Raw genomic sequence first — 18,507 nt, forward strand, 5'->3', positions numbered from 1 at the left:
GCGGTCCTTGACCGTCATGAGGTGCATAAACTTGTCGTAGCGCGTGATCGACGCAGTGATCACATCGGGATGCGTCCAGTACTCGAAATGCGGGCACATCTTGTTGACAAAATCGAGCTGCCGGAACATGCCTTGGACCAAGTCGAGGTGGAAGCGCCCGAGAACGTTCTGACGGTACGCCTTGACCGCCGCTTGGATCGTGAGCCGCATGATCGAGACGCCCTCGCGACTTATCATCGAGGCACCGGCAGCGATTTTGCGCCGCAGGCGCCGTAGGAACGTCGTCCACGAGCCATCATCGGGCACGTTTGGCACGGCCACGACGAACTTGTTTGCGACATTTTGCAGCGTGGAGTGGACCGTGAACAACGGGTGCTTGGCCACGAACGCCGCGAGGTTGAACGTCTCGTAGAGGACGCCCCGGCCGCACGACGGACAGTTGATGGCTTGGCTCCGGATGTGCATGAGGTACACCGTGGGCAAGGGCAGCGCCGCGCCGCACGATACATGAGGGCAGCGCGTGAGAGTGTCAACGAGCGGGCTTCCGGCCTTGAGGCCCTTGCTGTACAAAACGGGATGCAGCAAATGCACAGTGTGCGCAAAGCTGCCCAAGGCGCCGTTGCCGTAGTCGCGCTCGAGGCTCAAGAAGAGCTCGTAGAGACTGTCGACATCCGGGAGGCCGGCGACGACGTCGTACACTTCCTTCATGTCGAGCATGTGCTCCGTGACTTGTTGGATCGAGACGTTGGAGGGCTTGACCCTGAACTTGCCTTCGAGCGCCTTCTTCTCGTTGATGGCGGCAGCGACCGAGAGAAAGGAGTCCCACGTGTCCTTGGTCTCGACCGCCCACGTGCCCGAGACGACCGACTTTTCCAAGTGCGACAAAAAGTCGTCACGCGCCGATGACGTGGGCGCGTTAAGCGTCACCTTGACCTTGCCGTTCTCGACGAGCTGAAACGGGAAGAAGCGACTTGCATCAAGCGGCTCGAGCAGCCGCACCGTGCAGTAGGTCGTGTTGCACGCAAACTTGAGCTTCTCGCCGTCCATGACCTCGAGGGTTTGACCCGTGAGCACCACTTGGCGCGCCGCCCACTTGGTGACCATGAGGACACGCTCCTTGACCTCGAGGTTCACTTCGTACATGGCCACGAGAGTGGACTCGGCGCGGGTGAGTGTCATCGGGGTTTCTTGGCCCATGCTGCAAGTTGCCAAGTGGCGCTGGACACAAGTGCAATAGTGCAATACGGCAAGCCAATCAGTCAAGCAGACATGACACGATCGCACCAATCAACGCGCTCCAATCTTCGATTGACATCCGTAAGATCACCAAAGGCTCCGCAGGATCACGACGCGCCAAGCGGGCAGCTCCTCGGCCTAAGTTGACTCTGCAAACGACCAAGAAAAACACTTCCGAGCACTGTACAGGTCTCCTGGAAGCTTTGCCCGGAATGCACGTCTGCATGTGACGTTCGTACGCATCGACAAATATTTCCCCAGCCCCGACAAGTGGCTTTGATCAACGACCGAATGAGACGCAAGCAGCCGGCGTTGTTCGTAAGAAGTTGGCAGCCACCGCTTTTCGGCGCCTTTGAACCCGTGATAGCCACCGACTCTAGAAGGTTTCGAGAATCGGCGCACGAAACACAGGAACCAAATGCACCATCGTCGACTTGTGTAGGAGACGATCCCATCGTACAAAGACCCGACGGCACGCGATCGGTAATTGCAGCTGGAGGATACACCCAATTTTTAAACGCTGGCGATGTGTGCGCTTGAGGTTCTCAGGTGCGCTTGAGGTTCTCAGCACCAAAGACGCACGTGCAATGGGGAGCCAAGAAGTGACAACTGCGAGCTACCATTGCGTGACGATGCACTTGATTGGCCAAGACTCCATACTTCTGCAGCACTTAGGACTTGATGAGCAAATGTTCAAAAATTCCAAAAGAAGTATCGCGTTGCCATCACGTCACTCCGACACGGACGCAAACGTAAACGTAGTGCATTAGATCTTAGATCGATTCTCTCAATTATTGGCACTTGGATCTTAGCCGCTGGCGCAACCGCCGCCGCCGCCGCAGCCACCACCACTGCCACAGCCGCCGCCGCCGCCAGCACAGCCACCGGCGCCCGCAAACGTGCCACAGCCGCCGGTCACACCGGCGCAGCCACTGCCGATGACGCCACAGCCGCCATGCATGCCAAAGTAGCCGTAGCCGCCGCAGCCACCGACAAACATAAAGGGCATGTAGTAGTACGGGAGGCCGCCGTCAAACATCATCATCGACTGCACCGAGTACGGCATGCGGACGCGCCCATCCATGACGGGCGTGCCAATGACCGTGATGTAAATCGGGACCGCTTCGAGCACATTCTCGGGCTTGACTGCGTTGGCCTCGGCCACCGCCGTGGCGTACGGGAGCGCCTCGACGACGCAGGTTTCGTTGACGCCGTAGAACCGGTTGTTCTTGGAGGGCACGTTGCCGTGCTTGGCCCACTTCTTCCGCAGCACGTGGCGCGTGATCGGGTCGGGCGACGACGACGCGATCCATGCCTCGTAGCTCGGCGGAAAGCTCGAGTACGCCTCGCCAAACGTCTGCGACCAGAGCACAAACGTATCGGCATATCCCTTCGCGAGATCGCCGCCAGGAATCGTGTCGTCGTGGTCGATGATCATCTTGCTCTTGTTGACGCTGCGCGAGTAGTCGCGGTACGGGCGACCGGTGGTCTGGTGGGCGTGCCACACGAGGTCAATGTCGGACGTGGGCACGAGCATGGTGACCATTTGCCCGATAGCGTCCGTCTCGATCTTGCCCATGAGGGACAGAAACTGCTCGTAGCGAAAAATCGACGCGGTAATGACCTCGGGGTGCATCCAATACTCCGTGTGGGGCACCATCTTGTTGACAAAGTCGAGCTGCCGGAACATGCCTTGGACCAAGTCGATATTGAACGCGCCAATCGGAAGCTGGAGCGTCTTGCGCGCCATGTCGGTGACGCTCAAGCGCAGCACGCGCGACGCGTACATGGTGCCGTCTTCGCAGCGCAAGAGCATGTCGATCAAGAGGTCAAAGAACGTCTCGAAGCGGCCATCGTCCGGAATCTCGGGCGGCGTAAACACCATCGTGCTTGTCCCCGTCATCGTCGAGTACTTTGTGAGGACAGCCGGTGTCGCATCGAGAAAGTCGAGGATCTTGTACGTCTCGTAGTAGAGCGGGCGGTTGCAGGCGGGGCACACACCGGGCTGCTGCAAAATGTGCAGGCCAAACGACATGCGCAACGGGAGTGGCGCGCGGCAGTTGCGGTGCGCACAGTGCGTGATGATGTCGCCAATCGCCGAGCAAAACGAACGCTGCTTCTTCCCCTCGGCGTAGCAGATCGGGTGCAGCTGGTGCACAGTCTGCGCAAAGTTGCCGGCGCGCGCTTCGCCCTTGACGTACTCGCGCTCTTGGTCGAGAAAGAACGCGTAGAGCTCGTCAATAGTGGCAAAGCTGCCCGCGACGTTGTAGATGTGCACCATCTCTTGGAAATGGCGCTGAACGAGCGCCACGCTCACATTGCTCTTGGGGACGCTGGTGTATTTGGCCTTGGCCTCGTTGATGCGGCGCGCCACCGACAAAAAGTTGTCCCAATGGTTGGTCGGCGACTCCCACGCGACACCGGCGGCTGCAGCTTCAATACGCCGCAAGAGCTCGTCGCGCGCGGTGGCCGTTTGTGCGTTGAAGAGAGCTTTGGTCTTGCCGTGCTCGAGGAGCTCGAACGGAAACGCCCGCTTGGCATCGATGGCGGGCAGCACGCGCGTCGTGCAGTTGGTCGTGTTGCAAGCAAACTTGAGCTTGTTGCCGTCGAGAATCTCGAGCGTTTGGGTCGTCAGCGCAATCTGCCGCGTGGTCCACGTCGCGAGGAAAAGCTTGGACTCCTTGACCTCCATGTCGACAACGTACGAGAGATCGTCGGCAGACAATGCCGTTGGCGGTGCGGCCGCGCCGTCCAGTGCCTTGGTCGGCACGGGCACGGCCAGCGGCGCTGCAGCGGGAGTCGGGTCGTTCTTGCCCATGGCGTGTTCAATCGTAAAATGAACAGACCTCGATCTTGGATTCGACCAAGGAACCACGAACGAGTGTCACTGCAAAACATATGGCGGCGCCGTCTGATGTCGAGGGGCTGCCCATCCGCAACAATCGCACACGCCTTGAAACAAAAACACAGTCGCCCCGGCCATGGCAGCCACTCTTCCACACCGCGTCTGTGGTGTTGGGTACCATCATAGCAACGCACTATAGCAGCGTGAGCATCTCTACGAAGCCAGCCATGAAGCAGTGGGTTGTTCTTCGCAGCAGGATCACAAATCAGATCGACGAGTGGCCTCGTCACATGTGGACACGACGTCACACTCGAAAAGACTGGTGTCCAACCCCAAAGTCCACTGCAGCCATGAGGAGGCGTGATAGGGACGAATGACCCTCTGGACAATCGTGTCCAACGCATGCTGTTCCCACAAGCAAATTCAGCTGCGTCCCACGCCTGCGGCCGAATTTCCGGCGTTGAAGCAGTCGTTCTGTACGTACCTCTCGCGCAGACTCGCCAACAACGAGGTCATGCCGGTCGTGTCCACCCCAAGTGTTTACCTGGGTTGGTGGGGACAAAGACACACAAGGGGGGCGTCGGAAGGTGACTTTGCACCCTGTCACCGACACGTTCCATCGCTCGGTACTGGTGCTCTACCGGTACTGGCACTCGACCCAACTGCCGTCTGCACTCGATGAGGAATATGAGCTGGCTCATGCCTTCATTCCTAACTTTAAGATAAAACGCACACATTGTCAATTAGAGTATGAATTACGACGTGCATACTGTTGATTAGCACGTGCCAGTGCCCGCAACGGTCGACGCGAGGTACTGCCGACCGAGCGCTTGGACGTGGTCGTACCACGGCGAGCTGCCGGGGTACTGCTTGACGATCGCGCTATGGAGTGCCCACCAAATGTTGCGCTGCTCGGTCAAGCTCGGGTCGACCATGTTGATCGAGTCGAGCCAGTGCTGGTAGCCCCAGAAGAAGTTGCGCGTCACGCACTTGTTGAGCGTCGCGTCGGCCGTTAGCCCGTCACTGACGAGCTGCCCGGTCATCGCGTGGAGCACGTGGTCGACGTCGGCAAACTGCTGCGAATTGACCACGACGTTGCTGAAACCCTTGGCTTCGAGCTTGACGATCGCCATGACCGTCGTTCGGAGCGCGGCGACGTTGGCATACGACTCACTCGACTTGTCGACGGGCGACGTCTTCTTGGTCGGCAGCGAGGTCATACCGCCCTCGGGAAGCCGCAAAAAGTAGTGGATCGCGTTGCCCATGACAACCTTGGTGATGACGTGGCCGTTGACCGTGACGGTCGTCGAGGTCCGGACAGGCGAGTACAGGCCAAAGAGCTTGACGAACGTCTGCGCCGACGCCAACGTGCCGAGCTCGCGCGCCTGCCACCAGCCGTTGGTCGCTCCGGCGTCGCCCGCCGAGGTGTAGATCATGACGATCTTGGCGCTCGGGTTGCGGAAGCTGTCGTAGAGCTTGGCCGACATGAAGAGTTCGTGGTCGTCCTGGTGCGCATTGATATAAAGGTCCACAGACGTCGGCGCCGCCACCGCCGTAGGTAGCGTCGTGGGCACGACCCACCCGACCGTCGTCGAGGCTGCGTACGTGGCCAGGTAGAGGACGCAGCTCTTGCTCGCCGTGTCGAACGCCGCACCGATGCAGCCCGAGCTCGACGGCACGCAGAGCTTTTGGCACTCGGTGCCAGAGGTCGCCGCGACTGTCGTCGTCGCACCGGCCGGCAGCGCTTGGCCCGCAAGAACAAGCGGTGACGTCGGGTAGTTGTACAGATACAAGGTCGTTGTGGCCGATGCTTTTGGCAGCGTCACGAGCAAGCACGCGCTCGCGCTCGTATCAAACGTGAAGAGCGACACCTTTTTGCTGAGGGCTGCAGACGCGCACGCGGCGACCGTCTTGGAGGTGCTGGAAGCCGCAGTTGTCGCACCCGTCAGCGGCACGGTCCGCTGCGTCATGGTGACATACTGCATCGAGCCAGGCACTTCATTCCACTTGATTGGGTCATGGACCCAGCCCGCGATGACACCGACCTTGGACGATGCGGGGCCGAAGTAGGTACACGTGGTCCCCGCAAAGGTCACCGTCGCACACGTGGCGAGGTTGCCGCACGCCGCTTGGCACGCTGCGAGGGACGCCGTTGACGTGTTGGTGCCAAGGACAAAGTCTGAGGAAGGGACCTGCGTGAGCACCTTGGCGGGCTGCGACGGATGCAGTGCGTACGAGACCGTGGCCGACATGAAGTTGTGGACGACGCAGATCTGGGTGGACGTCACGTACGTGAAGAAGTTGTAGCCCGTGCTGCTCGACATGACGGCGCACTCGCCCATCGACTGCACGAGCGGGAAGTAGTACGTGTTGGTCGTCGCTTCGAGCAGCGGCTGGGGCGTCGCCACGTGCATCGCCTCCATCTCTTCGGGGGTCGGCAGCGGGAACTTCTGAAAAATATCGACGCCACCGACCGAGCCCTCTTCTGTCAACGGCACCCATTGCGAGTTGGGGACGTACGCGAACGCTGTCGTCGGCGACGGGTACGCGCCGTAGGCACCGGCAACGACCTTGGACGCTGCCGACGGCGGTGTCACCGGCGGCGGCTTGACCTTGCGGACAATCGCGCCGGCGAAGGACCCGGGCGCCGACACGGTCGGGCTCTTGGCGTTCTTGAGGTAGCAGGTGCCGCCGTCGTCAGTGCTCCAGACGTACACGGTGCAGTCGGTGTTGTCGGCGCAGTCTTGGCAGCAGTCGCTCCACTGGGTGCGGTACGTCTGAGCGACGTCGTTGCCCGGGTAATCAATGTCCTTTGGGAGCGCATCGCACGTCGCGGGGTTGGCCACCGGCAGCACAGACGCCTGCATGCCCGTCGTCGGCACCAAGGTACCGCCTGCCGTCTTGAGGTAGCAGACGCCGCCCGCCGAGTCGAAGACAAACGCACGGCAGCCGGGCGTGCCAGTGCAGTCGGCGCAGCAGCTTTCCGCCGCCGACTGGAACGTCGACGTGAGGTCGTTGCCTTCAATGTCCATGTTGTTGGCGATCGGGTTGCAGCCGACCATCGTCGGTGGCGGCGGGATCCGCGACGGGATCGTCGACGCCCGGGCACCCGGGTACGAAGAGACCGCGCCCTTGCCGCTCTTGAGGATGCAGTAGCCTGCCGGGTTCCACACAAACGCCTTGCAGTTGAGGTTGGCGTAGCAGTCGTCGCAGCAGGCTTCGGCCGTCGCCTGCGTCGTCTGCGAAATGTCAAACCCCGGGTAATCGGTGTTGTCCAGGATCGGTGCGCATGTGCCCGGCGGCGCCGTTGGCCCCGGCGCCGGTGCCGGCGTCGGTGCGGGCGTCGGAGCCGCCGTCGAATTGGCCGGCACAAAGCTCGACGCGATCGCGCCGGGGTACGTGCCCTTGGCGCCGCCACCCGACTTGAGGATGCAGTCGCCGCCAAAGTAGACAAAGCGTGCGCAGCCCGGTGTCGCCTCGCAGTCGTTGCAGCAGAGGCCAATCGATGCGCGCTGAGTCCGGCCGAGGTCGTTGCCAGGATAGTCCGTGTTGGCTTCCGTCACGGGGCACGAGCCTGTGAGCGGCGGCGTCAGAATCGACGCGCGGGCGCCGGTGTACGGGGAGCTAAAGCTAGCGCCGCTCTTGAGGAGGCAGACGCCGCCGTTACGAGCGACCCACACGTAGGCCTTGCAGCCTTGCGTGGCGACACAGTCGGCGCAGCAACCGTCGGCGGTCGGGCGAGCCGTCGTGCTGAGGTCATTCCCGGGCAGATCCGTGTTTTCAATAATCGCCGAACACGTCGACGTGGCAGCCGAGACGACGGCGACCGTCGTCGCCAGCAGCGCAAAGTACGTTGCGAGCATGCGCATCGTAAGTCCAATGTGAAAATGATGACCTCGAGGCAGCTCGCTTGGTCTCAGTGGGAGTGGTATAAGAGGCCGGTCGCACACGATTTGTCGGCTACACTGTGTCGCACGGCCAGCTGTTGGAGCGTCATGGGTGGAGCAACGACTACAGAGTCGGTCGATCACCACGCACGAATTGCAGCTACGCGAGCTCATCAAACCAAAGTCGAGGTCGGCGACTAGGACGCAGAGTTGATGGTCTACCGACTCTGTCGAGTGCGAGCTACGGCCATCGCGCAGCAGCGTCCAAGCGTCCGCAGATCGTTTGTACACGTAGTGCCAGATGGCGAACTCTCTCCGGTGGCGCGTACGACGTGCATATCGCTCTCGGTTTCTCCGGCGCCTCTGCAGCCATCATTCGGGTATCATCCCAGCTCGTTGTTGTCGCTCGAAACAAGCTACTGCGGATCGATGGTATCGAGAGAGCGTTGAGGCGGCGTGGAGCGCACACCGCCGAGCACCTCCGACCCGCCAAGAATAATGAGCTTCATGTAGAATGGACAGCTACGTACATATTGCTATCTGCGTGCAGGATCCGCACCAAAGTCCAAGTCGGTGGTGCTGCAGACAGAGCCGGTTGTGACGAACGCTCGCATCCCCTTCGCTATCATTGGCGTCGGAACTCTGCAACAAATATGTGTCAACCACGAGACAGAACAACGCAGTGACGACTGGACAGGCTGGTTGTTGAAGGGAGGCGATGGAGATATGATCCCACTGAACGGGCTTGGTTGGACTTTCGACTTGAGCTAGACGGGAGCCGCGGCGAGGCTTTGCCGTGTTAAAGGTGATGCGTATGGCAAGCCGGGACGAGATGGTCGCGAAGCCAGGCGTCGTGGCGCAGGGCGTCCATCGTGTGGAAGAGGCTAGGCTATTGAGCAGCAAGTGGGACGTTGCAGCTGGATCAAGAGCGCAGCGCGGGTGGCCACCTCGGGACGGAAGACGCGGTCGTCAGACAGTGTGCAGCACACAGGCTCGTAGGATCGGCCACACCATACGCCCGACATACCAGCATTTCCCACCTCGATAAACATGTAAACTTCCACCAAAGGACGCAATTCTGGCCTCATCCTCGGTCGGTCCAGTCGGCCGTTCAGCATGTTCAGTCGAAGTCGACCAGTAGACGCGCACCCACAGGCCTCGTAGCACGGCTGGCCTCGACGATACCGAAGGCCATTATCGTGGAGCTCCACTGTGGGCTACATCCCGCATCATTTTCAGACGCTCGCCTTACACGGTTGAAACCACTCTGTGGCTCTTTCGCTCGGTCGCGATTCCGATATTTTGACAATCAAAAGAGCCCAAAAGCTCCGTGTTGTACTATCTTGTACGAATTTACGTCCACGAAAGCAGCTTCTCGAGCGCTTCGAGGTCGTCGGCCGGCGCCATGACGATCTCCTTCTCGTAGTAGTTTTCAATCTCGGCCAAGTCGCGCTTCGACTTGTTGTCGTGCACAAAGTTGATGGCGGCGCCCTTCCGGCCAAAGCGACCGGTACGGCCGATGCGATGGAGGTACGTCTCCGGGTCCTAATGCATACGATCGCCGCTCAGATATCTATAAGCCGGTATCAAGACTGCGTACCGGCTGGTTCTCGCGGTTGACGGGAATGTCAAAGTTGACAACGAGCGAGACACCGAGCACATCAATGCCGCGTGCAAGCACGTTGGTCGTGATGAGCACCTTGGTCGTGCCAAGGCGGAACTCGTCGAGGACTTTATCGCGGACCTCCAGGGCCATGTCGGCGCCGTGGAGGATCCCGCACGAGTGGCCCTTCTCGCGCATGCTGGCCGTGAGCTTCTTGGCGGTTTCGCGCGACTGCACGAAAATGACGCTCTTGCCGACGTTGAGGAGGCCAAAGAGGTCCGAGAGCACGTCGTACTTGTGGGCTTGCGACTTGCAGTCGATCCAAAACTGCTTGATGCCGTCGAGCGACAGCTTTTCCTTCTTGACCGTGATGATGTTGTGGTTGGGCACGAGCTTCTCGGCAAACTCGCGCACGTCATCCGCGTACGTGGCCGAGAACAAGAGCATTTGGCAGTTGGGGTTGCGGATCTGCCTACAAGACGATAAGACTCGAGTTGGTGCCGCAATAAGATCTACTTTTTGATCGCGAGCGACCGGTCGCGCATGCCCGACTCGTCGATCATCACGTCGGCTTCGTCCAACACAAAGATCTTGAGGTCCTTGAGGTCGAGCTGGCGACGCTTGATGAGGCTCTCGATCCGCCCGGGCGTGCCAATGACGATCTGGGCCGTGACCGACTGGCCCTTCTCGAGCTCGTTGCCTGGCACGGCGAGGAAGGTTTCAATGTCGCAAAACTTGCCCATGATGGTCGCGACGGCCATGATCTGACGGGCGAGCTCGCGCGTCGGCGCGAGGCAGAGCGACTGCGGCTTCTTCTGGTTCGCATCGATCGACGCGCGGTAGAGCATGCCAAGGACAAACGTTGCCGTCTTGCCACTGCCGCTCTGCGCTTGGCCAATGAGGTTCTCGGGCGGGCTACAAAGACGCATAAGAACATGATGGTCATCGCGGAGCACAGACTTGGAGAGGATCATGGGCAGCGCGACCGACTGGATCTTCGAGGGCTTGGTAAACTTCATCGCGTACACGCCCTTGAGCAAGTTCTCGGGGCTACAAGGTGTGTATGAGCATGGTTGTAGGCGCATATCGAGGTACAGGTTGAGCTCTTCGAACGTCACGGCTGAGTACAAGTTGGTGTTCGGGTCGTTTTGCAGCACCTAGCGTACACGTCGCATCAAGCGGCTCGAGGCAATGGTGGTGGCGCATACATGCAGCTCGTCCGTGTACTCTTGGTCGTCGAGGCCCTGGCCCATGGCCATGATGTGCTCGAGCGTGTTGGCAATGTCGTCTGTGGCAATGCGTCCATAGGAGGTTCGCCCATCAGGATGCATGGAGCGTACCAGTGTTGAAGGCGTCGGACTCGGCCTCCGCGGGGGCGGCCGGCGGCGTGGCGGCGTCGGCGGCCGGAACGGGCGCGTCGGCAGGCGGCGGGACTTCGGTAGCAGGGGACGACATGCTCACGCACTCTCTTCCTTTGAATTGGAGCCCACGGTTCAAATTCATCCTCATCCGGATACCTTCCGGACGTACTGCTCAAGGCAATTCGCGCATGAATGATGGTCGGCCACAACAACAGCCAATCACGTGGCGCCGCCAGGCAGAGCCGCCCCGTCCCGCCATGCTGCCGTTGGCCTGCCATGGATGGTGGTGGTGGCGACAGCACCTCAAACTCGCTGCTTGCGAGGAACCGTACTGGGATACATGATTCGCCTATCTAGTGTCCTCGTGGAAGCATGGCGACCCCTGGTAGCGGTCAAGCGCACACAAGTGCAGTGTGCAACTTGGCCATCCAGGTTACGGTGCGGCCACTCGCCACGACTTTATCAGACGCGGTATCGCTCCCGTAGCATCATCTACTACTAGCAGTCTTACTTGCACAGCGCTGGTATATCCTGAAGACGGCAAGGACATCGTCGATTGTAGTACCGAAGGGAATCATACCTTGGTTGTAGCAGTGCAGAGCGCAGAAGCAAGCACGAGCGACGTTCAAGGCAGCGACAACTCCCTTCGCCTTCGGATTCGCGCTGACCTCTAGCGTAGCTTTGGATCAGCTCGCAATTCGATGGAGGAGACGACGATAGAAATCTCTTGCCCTTGGTTGACTGGCACAACAAGGAGCTCAACGCCAAGGTACCCAGTGACACCTGGACCTTGCAGATCTTCTGAAGTCCCTTCTCTCGCATTGAGTTGCTCGTGTTGCAGCACCCCAAAATCTAGCGAGATTGATCACCATTGATAACGTAACACGCACCGTTCAGCATGAAACGACGTGCAGCTTGTCATTTGGCGACACTGCAAAAACCAGCTCCGTGCGAACGACCGTCCGAATGACCCTGCACAGGCCGCTGCATCTCAAGCCCACCGACATTGTACGTAGTAATCTTCTGGCGTCCAACCAGTCCAAGCACGATACTCGCGTGAGCGCAGGACTTGGTGCAATGACGCTGCTAGCACCATGTGATTCTTCTCGTTTTGCAAGACGTACTGCCCGTCACTGCGGCGTGCCAAAGCCTCGTGCTAGGTAGGCTCCATCGTCGGCAGCTCGAAACAATGTTTTTTCCAGGGCGGCGCTGAGCGGAGCTTCGCGGCCCTTCCAGCAGCTCGGTGGCGCAGCGTCGCATGCCAGCTGTTTGTATATGCACTTGCGATTGGCCTCGCAATCCCAAGCTCGCGTAATGATGGAAATGGACCGTGGACCATTCCGCAAAATCCAAATTCCATGGCCGAGATCGCCCCGAGCGTCGACAAGCACTTGGCGCCGCCGCATCATGTGCTCCTCGAGACACCCACATCGGACCGTTTCGTCGACATGAACTGTCCTTCCATGCACCTGCAGGCGGTCGACGACGACGACAACAACCATGACGAGCCCGCGTCCGGCGCCATGCGCTGGCTGCGCGGGTACGTGGCCAAGATACGCGGGCGCGACGACCTGCCCGCGCTCAAGGAGGTCAACCCGTCCCTCGAGTTCTTTGTCTGCGACCGCAAGACGCTGCCGGCGTTGGCCAAGGTGCCGGACCTGGCGTCCAAGAAGGCACGCGTGCTGTGGTGGTCGTTTCTGAGCAGCTTTGTCGGGATCGCGATCCTCGCGGCGATGCAGTACAGCGCGAGCATCTACCTCTACCCGTCCGACCAAAAGGTCACGACGCTCATCGGGTCGTTTGGCGCCATGTCCATCCTCGTCTTTGGCGCCGTTGAAGCGCCGCTCGCGCAGCCCCGGGTACAAGACAATTATATTGTCGTATTGCCGATCTGAGTGGACACTGTAGAATGCAATTTTGGGCAATACGCTCTCGGCGTTTATTGGCGTCGCGATCGCCAAGGTGCTCTACACGGCGACCAACATTGACGAGTACATGTGGGTCGCCTGCGCGCTCTCCGTGTCGCTCTCGATGGTCGCCATGCAGCTCACCGACACGGTGCACCCGCCCGGCGGCGCCACCGCGCTCATCGCTGTCACGTCGGGCCAAGACATTCAGAACCTCGGCTTCTTTTACGCCGTGTTTCCCGTCTTTGTCGGCAGCTGCATTCTTGTCGGGGTATATGCCGATCGCCATCTGTCCTTCCAACTATAATCTCACGCTGTGTGTAGGTCAGCGTCATTTTCAACAACATTGAGCGCCAATTCCCGCGCTACTGGCTCATTAGCACCTAACCCTCTAACGCTAAGCTTATCTCTCCCCCATCAAATTGGACTTGGACTGGACAGTTTGATCAACAACAGGCCACTCCGATATCCTAGTAAGACGCGTTGAGCCAGACGTTGTGGGCGTACTACTGGAACCTGATATGGGAGCATCAAATGCACGCAGCCACACCGTATCGCTCGGCTGGTCGCCGATTCTTCTACTTGCTCTGCGCTCCACCACTGCTTGTCGACATCGGAAGAGACTGATAGATGCTGGTACTCTACAAATGTAATAGATGGGAGATAGTATGCGGCTGAAGGACAATAGTGTACACGGGAAAAGGTATGATATTTTTGACGCTAGTAGTCGCGGGCAATTGCGACGCCGCCTTTGGAGAGCAGCTCAATGTCCTTCTCGAGCTGCGTGAGCTCCTTCTCGTACGTTTCCTTTCGCCGCACTTTGCCCTGCGTGTCGAACGACACGTTGTGGCACAGCTTTTGATATTTCTGGTTGACGTGGTCCCACTTGGCCTTGAGCGCTGCGATGAGCTTGGCGCGCTCGTCGTCGTCCATGGGCTCGACCTTGGGCTCTTGGTCGGCGAGAATATTTTTGTTTTGACGCACAAACTCTTCGATCATTTCGTTCTCTTGCTCAATCTCTTGCTTGACCTCGCCGAGGTACTCGGGCACCTACGTCTCGCGTGACTCGTCAAGTTCATATGATAGCGAGGTTGTACCTTGCCAAAGTCGGGCTTGTGGCGGTAGACAGGCGGCTCCTTCTTGGCGCGGGCGCGGTTGCCAGGCACGTCAAGAATGGCCTCGACCGCGTTGGCCGTGATAAAGTTCTTGGACGTCTTGAGACCCATGACGGGCTTCTCGTCGGCCTTGACAACGGCCGCCTTCTTGAGACCAGTATAGTTGAATCGGGTAGCTACATACAAAAATGGCATTTTGACCATCGACATGACATATTTTGTGTACGCTTGGACTCTGGCATTTTGCACTTGGACTGTTTCTTGATAAAGTCCTTTGGGTTGGGCTGCTCGTGGAGCTTCCCAAACGTCTTGGCTTGCTCCGGCGGGCTCTTGGGCTTCTCAGGCCCAAGGTTGGACCCGAGGAGCTTGGTCTTGCCGTGGAGGCCAAACGTCGACGCCGTTGGCTGCGTCTGCGGGTCGTGCGTCGAGTGGTATCGCTTGGGCTTCTCGGGCACGACGACCACCTTGGGAATGAGGTTGTAGATGCACTCTTCCCGCTGCATCCTTCGCTCCTCTCTCTTGCTGGCGGCACGAACCAAAGTGGCGTTGCAGCTATTTCAAGCCTTGAACCGCAAGGCCAGGTATTTTTAGACGCATCCGTAGCGTGCCACGTCATGCCGGATCCCAGCCGCAGCGAGGATGTCCGTGGCGGTGGCAGCAGACAGACGCAGCATGTTCATAGCCCCCGATGGACGATTGACGATTTTGCAAAGCGACAACGAAGGCACGTCGCCGTCGACTCCGTCCGCCGAGGGATCTACAAGCCGTTTCTTCGTTACGGCAACACGCGAGGAGCATGCTGTGGCGGAGTGGCAAGCAGTACGTCGCCAAGATGCGAGGTATCGACGACCTTGCGCGGCTCAAGGAGGTCAACCCTGCCTTGGACATGCTTCTCTGCGACCGAAAGATCATGGCCGCGCGGGCCCAAGACGCGACGCTCGGGCAAGCAAAGCGCCGGATCCTACTCTGGTCTTTTGTGAGCTGCTTCCTCGGCATTTCGCTTCTCAGTCTGCTGCAGTACAACACGCGTCTATACCTCTACCCGAGCGACATCAAGGTACGCTTGGCACTGAAGCTCAAAGGATCACAACGTGTAGGCCACGAGCTTGGTTGGGTCGTTTGGTGCGACCGCCGTCCTCGTCTTTGGCGGCGTCGACGCGCCATTCGCCCAGCCTCGGGTAGAGGAGACTGCATCTCCTTCGTAGCAGCTTCTCACGGTCAAGTGTAGAGTATCATTGGCGGGCACGTGCTCTCGGCCACGATCGGCGTGAGTATCGCCAAGGCGAACCTGAGCGGCGACTACATGTGGCTCGCCTGCGCGCTCGCCGTGTCGCTTTCCTTGGTCGCCATGCAGCTCACCGACACGATGCACCCGCCTGGCGGCGCGACGGCCCTCCTCGCCGTCATCTCGCCGCCGGCGGTGCGCAACCTCGGTTTCTTCTACGTCGTCTCGCCCATCTTGATTGGCAGCTGCGTACTCGTGGCGGTGCATCCCTTGCAAGCATGCACACGGAGCTCATGCAACGACGGATTCTAGGTCAGCGTCCTTGTCAACAACGTACAGCGCCAATACCCGCGGTACTGGCTTCGTGCAGCGTACGTCGACCGAGAAGGAGGCCATCGATAAGCTCATGTCGCCTGCCAGGTAGCTGCTCGAGGCAAGTACAAGAGACACTGCGTCGTGCGAGAAGAAAGTACATTTCACGCGCTTCAACACGAGCAGATTTAAAAAACGATCGTGTCGAGCATCGCGCCAAGGCACTGTACCGTGTTGAGCGCCATGAGGTCGTAGACGTCCGACTCGAGGTGCTTCTTCGGGTCGACCTTGCCGACGTTGAGCACGACGAGTTCGTCAGCAGTCTTTTCGTCTTCCTCCTGGACGCGCTCGTTGTACTGCTTGGTGAGCTTGAGCATGCGCTCGACCATCTCTTCGTTCTTGGCCGAGTGCGCTTCGAACGGCGTCAAGACAAGGCCGTCGCTCCATGTGTTCTTGTGCAGGTTCATGAGCATTTGCTCCTCGAGCTCGTTCTTGCGGTAGTCGATCGCAATCGAGTAGTAGTGGCGGTTGAGGCCATGGATGAGCGCTTGGATGCTGGGCTTGTTGAGGTGGCCAATGTTGGACGTCGTCTGGCGCGGCTCTTGGCCGAGCATCATGAGCTGCGGGTTGATCAAGCGGAACGCGTCAATGACGACCTTGCCCTTCACACTCTGAATCGGGTCAATGACGATACTCACGGCGCGCGCGTTCAGTGCCTCGAACGACTGCTGCGTGTTGATGTCGACGCCCGAGAGCCAGCAGCCGAAGCCGGGGTGACTGTGGTACCAGCCGACGACCATCTCGGCGCGGCCCGTCTGCTTGAGCATGTCGAGCATCTTGGTCTGGAAGACCGGGTCCACAGCCTCGACGCTCACGCCCGTGCCACTCTGCGGCATCGCAAACACGTCCAAGCACACGACCGTGTAGTCGTCAACGAACTCCCCGAGCATGAGGCCCATGACCTCCATGGGCACGCCGGCGCGGCCATGCTTGAGCATCTTGAGGAGCGCCAGAGACGAGATATGGACCTTCTCGGCCGTGTCGACCGCGGGTCCATCGTTGGCGCCGCCCATGCCATGGCCCTGCATGCCAGGGAGGTTGCCGAACAAGCGCTGCAAGCGGTCCATCGTCGACGCTTTGCTTTCGTAAAGAATGTGGGGTTGCAGCAAAAATCTATTGCAGCCAAAATCGCCGCTTGCAATTGGCTAAAAAACAAAAGATTTCAGCCAATCCACATGCAGGCGTCGCCGAAGCTTCGATCTTCCCGTCGGCGAACATGACAAATCTGAAATGGGCTCAAGAGCTGGCAATGCAACCACACATTAGTGCTTAGATGATCTTGATGCACAGGCAGAGCATTCTACAAGTACTTGTAGAGTTGAAGCCTAGCAGTGGCTGGAAATAACACAGCGCGACACGCCCACGTCCAAGTTGATGAGGGCCCCTGGAAACACTGGGTCCGCGAAAAGGCGCGAAGAAGCATGTCTTGTAAGGGCGTTTGGCCAACCCATCCACGACGCAGAAATATTGGTGCTGGAATTGGGAAGGAATTTTCACATTTCGTACCTACATTCCGCACGAAGAATCTTCTTTGGGTCATCATATCTGGAGAGCTATCTGGAGTTTAATGCTCGCTGTGGCCATCCGACGTGCACAAAATTTAAAACCTTCCTCCGTGGCACCACCATGATCCATGGATGCTTTGGGTTGTCAATCGAAGATTCAACTGCGCTGATTGGCGGGATCGTTATATCTGCTCGTCTCGGATTGGTTGGCGAGTTTGCACTTACTTATGGCATTTCAGTTTTCAAATTGCAGCATGGGCAAAGAGACACCCATGGCGCTTACACGCGCCGAGTCTGTCATGATAGCTTCCTACGTCGTGGACCTCGAGGTCAAGGAGCGTGTCCTCATGGTCACCAAGTGGGCGGCGCGCCAAGTGGTGCTCACGGGCCAAACCCTCGAGGTCATGGACGGCGAGAAGCTCAAGTTTGCGTGCAACACGACCTACTGCACGACGCGGCTGCTCGAGCCGCTTGATGCGAGTCGCCTCTTCCCGTTCCAGCTGCTCGAGCACGGCAAGGTCAAGTTGACGCTCAACGCGCCCACATCGTCGGCCCGCGAAGACTTTTTGTCGCACTTGGAAAAGTCGGTCGTCTCAGACACGTGGGCGGTCGAGACCAAGGACACGTGGGACTCATTTCTCTCGGTCGCCGTCGCCATAAACGAGAAGAAGACGCTCGAAGGCAAGCTCAGCGTCAAGCCCTCCAACGTCTCGATCCAACAAGTCACGCAGCACATGCTCGACATGAAGGAGGTGTACGACGTCGTCGCCGGCCTCCCGGATGTCGACAGTCTCTACGAGCTCTTCTTGAGCCTCGAGCGCGACTACAGCAACGGCGTCTTGGGCAACTTTGCGCACACTGTGCATTTGCTGCATCCCGTTATGTACAGCAAGGGCCTCAAGGCCGGAACCCCGCTCGTTGACACTCTCACGCGCTGCCCTCACGTATCGTGCGGCGCGGCGCTGCCCTTGCCCACGGTGTACCTCATGCACATCCGGAGCCAAGCCATCAACTGTCCGTCGTGCGGCCGTGGCGTCCTCTACGAGACGTTCAACCTCGCCGCCTTTGTGAAGAACAACCCGTCTTTCACAGTCAACTGCACGCTGCGCAATGCCGCCGTCGAGTACGTCGTGGCCGTGCCCGACGTGCCTGGCAACGGCACTTGGGCGACGTTCGTCGTGCAGCTGCAGCACAACATTGCTGCTGGCGCCTCGGCGGCAAGCACGGCGGGCGTGGCGACGATGCGGTCAACCATCCAAGCGGCGGTCAAGGCGTACCGTCAGAACGTTCTCGGGCGCTTCCACCTCGACTTGGTCCAAGGCATGTTCCGGCAACTCGATTTTGTCAACAAAATGTGCCCGCATTTCGAGTACTGGACGCATCCCGATGTGATCACTGCGTCGATCACGCGCTACGACAAGTTTATGCACCTCATGACGGTCAAGGACCGC

At 59.2% G+C, this 18,507-nt stretch overlaps 9 protein-coding genes across 9 annotated transcripts; 3 read left to right on the forward strand and 6 right to left on the reverse strand.

Moving 5' to 3' along the window:
• Positions 1 to 14: 14 nt before the first annotated feature.
• SDRG_10759 (hypothetical protein) lies at positions 15 to 1,197 on the reverse strand (the record flags this gene model as incomplete). The annotated part of the gene is made up of 2 exons (XM_008616766.1): positions 15 to 30; positions 53 to 1,197. The coding sequence occupies 2 exons, from the start codon at positions 1,195 to 1,197 to the stop codon at positions 15 to 17; spliced, it is 1,161 nt and encodes a 386-aa protein (XP_008614988.1).
• A 790-nt stretch (positions 1,198 to 1,987) lies between these two features.
• Positions 1,988 to 4,057, reverse strand: SDRG_10760 (hypothetical protein). Its single transcript, XM_008616767.1, has one exon. It carries the CDS (start codon positions 4,052 to 4,054, stop codon positions 2,045 to 2,047), a length of 2,010 nt encoding a protein of 669 aa, XP_008614989.1. The 5' UTR covers positions 4,055 to 4,057; the 3' UTR covers positions 1,988 to 2,044.
• A 700-nt stretch (positions 4,058 to 4,757) lies between these two features.
• On the reverse strand, positions 4,758 to 7,992 carry SDRG_10761 (hypothetical protein). The gene has a single exon (XM_008616768.1). It carries the CDS (start codon positions 7,948 to 7,950, stop codon positions 4,858 to 4,860), a length of 3,093 nt encoding a protein of 1,030 aa, XP_008614990.1. The 5' UTR covers positions 7,951 to 7,992; the 3' UTR covers positions 4,758 to 4,857.
• Positions 7,993 to 9,218: 1,226 nt separating this feature from the next.
• SDRG_10762 (hypothetical protein) lies at positions 9,219 to 11,055 on the reverse strand. The gene is made up of 7 exons (XM_008616769.1): positions 10,912 to 11,055; positions 10,780 to 10,859; positions 10,667 to 10,728; positions 10,532 to 10,621; positions 10,088 to 10,486; positions 9,569 to 10,043; positions 9,219 to 9,513 (listed from the first exon to the last, which is right to left on the reverse strand). The coding sequence occupies exons 1-7, from the start codon at positions 11,024 to 11,026 to the stop codon at positions 9,322 to 9,324; spliced, it is 1,413 nt and encodes a 470-aa protein (XP_008614991.1). The 5' UTR covers positions 11,027 to 11,055; the 3' UTR covers positions 9,219 to 9,321.
• A 1,169-nt stretch (positions 11,056 to 12,224) lies between these two features.
• Positions 12,225 to 13,312, forward strand: SDRG_10763 (hypothetical protein). The gene is made up of 3 exons (XM_008616770.1): positions 12,225 to 12,791; positions 12,841 to 13,110; positions 13,164 to 13,312. The coding sequence occupies exons 1-3, from the start codon at positions 12,291 to 12,293 to the stop codon at positions 13,224 to 13,226; spliced, it is 834 nt and encodes a 277-aa protein (XP_008614992.1). The 5' UTR covers positions 12,225 to 12,290; the 3' UTR covers positions 13,227 to 13,312.
• A 219-nt stretch (positions 13,313 to 13,531) lies between these two features.
• Positions 13,532 to 14,492, reverse strand: SDRG_10764 (hypothetical protein). Its single transcript, XM_008616771.1, has 3 exons — positions 14,181 to 14,492; positions 13,937 to 14,130; positions 13,532 to 13,889 (listed from the first exon to the last, which is right to left on the reverse strand). The coding sequence occupies exons 1-3, from the start codon at positions 14,455 to 14,457 to the stop codon at positions 13,560 to 13,562; spliced, it is 801 nt and encodes a 266-aa protein (XP_008614993.1). The 5' UTR covers positions 14,458 to 14,492; the 3' UTR covers positions 13,532 to 13,559.
• A 258-nt stretch (positions 14,493 to 14,750) lies between these two features.
• On the forward strand, positions 14,751 to 15,603 carry SDRG_10765 (hypothetical protein; the record flags this gene model as incomplete). Its single annotated transcript, XM_008616772.1, has 5 exons — positions 14,751 to 15,011; positions 15,052 to 15,132; positions 15,183 to 15,440; positions 15,492 to 15,550; positions 15,600 to 15,603. The coding sequence occupies 5 exons, from the start codon at positions 14,751 to 14,753 to the stop codon at positions 15,601 to 15,603; spliced, it is 663 nt and encodes a 220-aa protein (XP_008614994.1).
• A 26-nt stretch (positions 15,604 to 15,629) lies between these two features.
• SDRG_10766 (26S proteasome non-ATPase regulatory subunit 14) lies at positions 15,630 to 16,645 on the reverse strand. Its single transcript, XM_008616773.1, has one exon. The coding sequence runs from the start codon at positions 16,616 to 16,618 to the stop codon at positions 15,680 to 15,682; it is 939 nt and encodes a 312-aa protein (XP_008614995.1). The 5' UTR covers positions 16,619 to 16,645; the 3' UTR covers positions 15,630 to 15,679.
• Positions 16,646 to 17,310: 665 nt separating this feature from the next.
• SDRG_10767 (hypothetical protein) lies at positions 17,311 to 18,493 on the forward strand (the record flags this gene model as incomplete). Its single annotated transcript, XM_008616774.1, has 2 exons — positions 17,311 to 18,455; positions 18,478 to 18,493. 2 exons carry the CDS (start codon positions 17,311 to 17,313, stop codon positions 18,491 to 18,493), a joined length of 1,161 nt encoding a protein of 386 aa, XP_008614996.1.
• Positions 18,494 to 18,507: the final 14 nt, after the last annotated feature.

Source organism: Saprolegnia diclina (assembly GCF_000281045.1).
Source record: "Saprolegnia diclina VS20 unplaced genomic scaffold supercont1.37, whole genome shotgun sequence".
NCBI classification, from domain to species: Eukaryota; Oomycota; class Saprolegniomycetes; order Saprolegniales; family Saprolegniaceae; genus Saprolegnia; species Saprolegnia diclina.